Here is a 6393-nt window from a genome sequence, read left to right on the forward strand (position 1 = left end):
CCACAAGCAGGTAGGCCGTGATATTATTGAATGATGGATCAATGGACCAAATGACCTACTCCTACTCCCATTTCTTATGAGAAATGTCCATCAAATGAGTTGGGAGAGCTTATTGGCATCACAATCAGACCTCTCCTTGAGCTGCTGCTGCAAGCGCAGCTTGCCTACACAAGCACCTTGTCCAGCGTGGGGGCGCCATGTGAAACATGCTGGACGCTCAGCAACACACTCCATTCCATTTTATTGCTTCAGAGTTTCCACAGTGCTAGTCTCAACGGCACTTCTCAATTCAAAGCCCCGCTCAAAATGCCATCTGGCTGTTCTGCTAAAGAATAGAAATTAAGACTTGGAAACGTTTAAGACTTGGAAACATATGCTGAGACGCATTATTGTACAAAAGTTTGTATTAATGAATTTTTCTGCCAGTTTATCAGAGGTGATGACCTGTTAAATCCTCTATTAAATAATGGTGCAGGGTGGGAATGCACCTGACTCATCTTCCCCAACACACACACCCCTTTCCCCACGTCAGTGAGGAGAGTAATGAAATGAAATGAAAATCGCTTATTGTCACAAGTAGGCTTCAAATGAAGTTACTGTGAAAAGCCCCTAGTCGCCACATTCCGGTGCCTGTTCGGGGAGGCTGGTACGGGAATTGAACCGTGCTGCTGGCCTGCCTTGGTCTGCTTTAAAAACCAGCGATTTAGCCCAGTGTGCTAAACCAGCCCCTGGAACTACTATGGGCCATCTCTCCCATTGCTCACCAGTGTGTAATGGGTTTTTTGAGTCAGCTTGCCAGTTTAGTGCTGCATTGTGAACAATTCTGAGTTGTGGGTCCACACCCACAAGGAAATATGCTGTAACTATCATGAACAGGGGGAGGGAGCAAATCACTTACAAATCCTCAATCCTCTTAATGTTGGACAACTTATCAATACATTTATGCAACATTGCAAAATTACAAATGGTCATTATTTTTCTCCTCTCCTAAAGGTTGAAAGAAGAGCCATCCTGTCTTTATGAAAATTTAAACATCAAAAGCCCCAAATCATCAGGAGGTTGCAACATAAAGAGATAAAAGCATCAAGGGTAGAGTGGTTATATGCATAATGAGCACATTAATAATACAAATAATTTTTTAAAATTCTGTCTTTGTTCACAATGCGCACGCTCCTATTTTGTCATGTTGTAAAGTGTTCCTTGTTGGCTCGCATTTCATATTTTGGATGTTCTCTTCTCACCTGAGCAGCCCATCTTCTCTATTTCTCTTATCCCCGGCATTTCTGCTCTTTCACCTCATCTTGATGTTCTTCAATCATAGTGTCTTCCTCACTGGTCCCTCTCCCTTTTCATTTCAGCACGGCTTATTGGATCCCCCTGCCTTTACTCCAATGTTTTCCTGCTGGATGCCATTTCCACACGACCTCTGTGCACTATGTCTTAAGCTATGCCCCTTTCTTCACTCCTTACCTGTAGTCATGCTTAAGGTCAATTTCTCCAGTTTTCTTCCCAAACCGTCTCGCTTGCCCACACGCGCCAACTTGCACTGGCACGTCAGACCCAATCCAGTAGGACCATAACTACTTGGCCCCTCTGCATTGCTGTGTAGAATATGCTCTCAGAAACAAGGCTCTCCCAAACTCTTGGCTGGAGGGGAGCATCAACATATTATGGCCTGACTGAGAACTGCTTTGCAGCTGGTAACTCTCCTTTTCTCTCCCCAAACCTCACTGCCAGATCATCCACCCCACCACCCAAACTACTACAGACCACCATCTTCTCCAGATCTTGGGTGAAATTCTCCGGTATCGGCGCGGTGTTCGCCAACTGGCGCCCAAAACGGCGCAAATCAGTCGGGCATCGCGCCGCCCCAAAGGTGCGGAATGCTCCGCATCTTGGGGGGCCGAGCCCCAACCTTAAGGGGCAAGGCCCGCGCCGGACGAATTTCCGCCCCACCATCTGTTGGAAAAGGCCTTCGGGGGGGGGGGGGGCGCCAACCGGCGCGATTCCCACCCCCGCCGAATATCCGGTGCTGGAGAATTCGGCAACCGGCGGGGGCGGGATTCACGCCAGCCCCCGGCGATTCTCCGACCAGGCGGGGGGTCGGAGCATCTCGCCCTTGTCTCAGCCTGTGTCTTTACTCTCTTCATTTGTGCATCTCATCCTTTGCCATTCCTAGCATGCCTCTTAGATCTCCTTTAAGGTTCTCATTGTTTAAAACCTTGTTCATATTCCTGAAATCTCTTCCCACTGGAATTAAATTTATACACTTCAATGCTCTTCCACCAGCAATCATCCTGCTTCACCCCCTTTTAATTCACAAAGATTGGTCAGTGGTTGACAGTGAAGAAGGTCATAGGTTACAGGAGGATATTGACGGGTTGGCCAGATGGGCAGATCAGTGACCGATGGAATTTAACCCTGAAAAGTGTGAGGTGAAGCACTTTGGAAGGAGTAACACGACAACGGAGTATTCAATGAATGGCAGGGCATTAGGAAACTCAGCGGGATCTTGGGGTGCTTCTCCACAGATCCCTGAAGACAGCAGGACATGTGATTAGGGTAGTTAAGAAGGGATACAGGACAGGGCAGCTCGGTGGCACAGTGGTTAGCACTGCTGCCTCACGGCGCCGAGGACCCAGGTTCGATCCTGGCTCTGGGTCACTGTCCGTGTGGAGTTTGCACATTCTCCCCGTGTCTGCGTGGGTTTCGCCCCCACAACCCAAAGATGTGCAGAGTAGGTGGATTGGCCACGCTAAATTACCCCTTAATTGGGAAAAAATAATTGGGTACTCTAAATTTATTTTAAAAAAGGAAGGGATACGGGCCACTTGTCTTTATCAGTCGTGGCACAGATTATAAGAGCAGGAAGGTTATGTTGGAGCTGTACAGGACTTTGGTTAGGCCACAGCCGGAGTACTGTGTGCAGTTATGGTCAACACACTGTAGGGTGGATGCGATTACACTGGAGAGGGTGCAGAGGAGATTTACCAGGATGTTGCCTGGGCCGGAGCATTTTAGCCATGAAGAGAGGCTGGATAAACTCTGGCTGTTTCCTTTGGAGCAGAGAAGGCTGAGAGAGGTGTATAAGATTAGGGGGATCGTGGACAGAAAGGATAGAAAGCAACTGTTTTCCTTAGTTGAAGAGTCAATAACAAGGGTGCATAATTTTAAGGTGAAAGGTAGGAGATTTGAGGAAAATAACCTTTCACCCAGAGGGTGGCAGGAATCTGAAATGCATTGCCAGGGAAGGGTATTTAAGGCAGGAAATCTCACAATCTTCAAAAAGGACTTGGATGAGCACTTGAAATGTCATAACATTCAAGGCAATGGGCCAAGCACTGGGAAGTGGGATTAGTGTAGATTAGATTAGTTTAATTTACTTTTGTCAGTGCAGGCTTGATGGGCTGAAGGGTCTCTTCTGTACTGTTTGATTCTATGACTGGACCATTTCCTCATTCCACACCCCGAGTTGCCCCTCTCCCTCGATATACTAACTCCACCTTGCTCTCTCAAACACTCCAGCTCACTTCCTTCAAGTATATTTTAAAAACCGCTGTCTTGTGCTGTGATTTGGCCTTTTACAACACCCTCCCCCCACCTGATTATATCCCTTTTTGCTACTTGATATCCGCTTATCTTCAGTTTTGACCACCTTAGAAATTAAGCGCCACTTTACAAATTTTAAGTTACTATTGGTATCAACTTCTGTGTTGTTGTAAACGAACCTGGAGTTAATATTTTCATTTACGTAAAAGACTGTAATTACTCATATTGGGTGATGTTTTCCCTGTATAATGATGAAGAATTTAGTCACATGAGAGGATATTATTATTTAACAAAACGTTTCTACCTTCTAATTCCCCCTCATCCAACACCTTTAAACTGCAGCAGTAACAAGAATTATGCTGTCACCTTAATGCCCTCTTTTGGTTCTCTCCAGAATTACTTCTGTTTACGTAACGCTTCTGCCTGCATCTGCAATGACAATTGCTCTGCCCCGACTTGCCTCTGGATCGCTATGCAGTGCAATTCTACAAACCAAATGTCTACAGGAAATTGCCTTACAATAAAGACTTTAATTTATTAACAAGACAAAATAGATTTTTTTTTTTTTTAATTACACTGTTGTTGTCAGCTTGTATTTATATATGTACTTTAAGTGCCTCTTCTTGAAACTGATAAACAGTGGGGTTTAATTTTCTTTTTCACGACTATCCAGACAATATATTGGATGCATTTAAAAAAAGAGAACAGAAATACTTGACTTGCAATACTGTAAGCTCATTAATTTTATCATCTGCTCCGCTGCATGTTCTTCAGGTGAAAAGATAAATTATGACCACTACCTTTTGCAAATGGTTTTTTCGGTATCCATCCCCACGTCACAAACAGCTGAAATACTGCTCAAAGTGTGTTGGTGGCACTACTCAGTTTAACAGCAATTCTGGTGGCAAAGGAGCCAATAAACTCAGCAGCAGTGCCACCTGCAGGAATAATGTGGTTCTGCAACTTGGAATTTGTGTGGAAGTTCAAAATTTGTATTTTGATTCTTAATTGTTTCGCATGGTCGCAGTATTGTCACAATTTTGTAAATTTGAGAATTGCAAAACCTTTTAGGTTCTGTTAAATGGGATTTGCCGAAGTTTTGACTGGCACAATTCATGCACATTGAGTGAATTTTGAGAGATTGGGATTTCTCACACGTTGAATTTGAAATTAGTTGATGCATCTACAATAGCCAAAGATATGAGAGTTTGTGTATTTTTTTAAAAAGATGAGTTTATTGAACACGGCATTAATAAGGCATTCGGTGATGAGTAAAGACAACTTTCTTAAAAGCCATTGTTTATGTGATAAAATAATGTAGTTTTGCTTTGTGAGAGCGAATATGAATGGCAGGTTCACTTAACAATTTTGGTATGTTTCCAGTATTTAGTATGTGCTGGTAATTGCCTCAGAAAGATGGGATACACTCCTACATGCCACCAGTTACAACCAAAATTCATCCTGCATATGTCGTTTTTGTTTTGTACCAGCATTTGTTAAATAGTAAATGCTGACATGTAGCAAATACCATACCTAGGGAAGTGGTGAAAGGGAAGAAACTTTTCATCAATAAACTGAAATTAAAAGCTTCTTATACTGTGTTCAGCTGATTATTAGCCATTATTAACCTTTGAGTTCAGGTCTGTCTTGTGGTGAAAATAGTCCCCGTATTTGACCCGATGCAGTACTCTGTTTGCAACCTCAAGTTGATTACTTTGGGCAGGAAATTGTGTTTTCTGATCTTTAATTATAATAATGGAGACTGTTATGAGAACAGAGAGAGCGTTTGGTACTCGTAACCGCGTTATCTCTCGTATCCAGCTAATATTTTTCTATCTCCACCATAAAAAGTTATGATGAGAAGGCTCAGCTATATGTAAAACCCCAATAATTTTATTTTGGAGTCCAGTTTACCATAAAATCGGCTTCTTATTCTTCTAAGCTTAAACTTAAAGGAGTATTTCTATTTATAAATGGCGTTAATGATTTTGGAATTCTGACGTACGAGCTTGGGTCCCAGGTTCGATTTCCGGCTTGGGTCACTGACCGTGCGGATTCGTTCTCCACGTGTCTGCGTGGGTTTCCTCCGGGTGCTCCGGTTTCCTCCCACAAGTCCCGAAAGATGTGCTGTTAGGTCATTTGGACATTCTCAATTCTCCCTCAGTGTACCTGAACAGGCTTCGGAATGTGGTGACTAGGATTTTCACAGGAACTTCATTGCAGTGTTAATGTAAGCCTACTTGTGACAATAATAAAGATTATTATTATTGGCAGCATCTCAGTGGCTCAATGAATGTAGCAGAACAAATGTACTCCTTCAACTACTTTGTTGTTTTTATGTATTAAATATTGTGTATCAATGCTGTTACTACCATCATAATAGTAAATGGCAATCCCGTGATTCATTAATTTAATATACACATACAAGCAAAGATACTCCAGGTGTGTGTGCCCTGGGTACACCTGGTGCTTATATACATTTTCAGGCTTTTAAAAACCTTGCATTTTAACAAATTTCAGGACAGGTTTAATTCAACTTATTTTAAATCAGAATTATTTTATTCCAATGGATATTTCAGAATCCCTGCCAAGACAAATCGTGTGTAAAAGAAAAAAGGTGTTGACTGTTGGTCTGTCCTGTGCAACAGTTATTATAAATAATTCTTGTCCTATCTTCTTTACCTTCAGTCCAAGCTATGAGCAATTCCACGATCAATAGGGAAGGCAGGTAACCTGACCTTGACTCTGTCTACAGCACTCTGGCTTTTAAATTCTAAATGCGTGGCGCTTCTGGTTTAGTGTCCATTGTACTGCAGACAAAACATTTTCCTTTTTGCTGTTGCT

General features: G+C 42.8%; 1 protein-coding gene across 2 annotated transcripts in view; it reads left to right on the plus strand.

The window, feature by feature from the left end:
• ptpn11b (protein tyrosine phosphatase non-receptor type 11b) overlaps positions 1–5139 on the plus strand; it is a 223764-nt gene extending 218625 nt beyond the window's left edge. For both annotated transcript variants that reach the window (XM_072477979.1, XM_072477981.1), the window contains exons 15-16: positions 994–1089; positions 3944–5139. In XM_072477979.1, the coding sequence (XP_072334080.1) occupies positions 994–1078 (85 nt within the window). In that variant the 3' untranslated portion in view covers positions 1079–1089; positions 3944–5139. The remainder of the gene's footprint in view (positions 1–993; positions 1090–3943) is intronic.
• Positions 5140–6393: the final 1254 nt, after the last annotated feature.

The sequence above is a fragment of the Scyliorhinus torazame genome, chromosome 16 (assembly GCF_047496885.1).
Source record: "Scyliorhinus torazame isolate Kashiwa2021f chromosome 16, sScyTor2.1, whole genome shotgun sequence".
Taxonomy (NCBI): domain Eukaryota; kingdom Metazoa; phylum Chordata; class Chondrichthyes; order Carcharhiniformes; family Scyliorhinidae; genus Scyliorhinus; species Scyliorhinus torazame.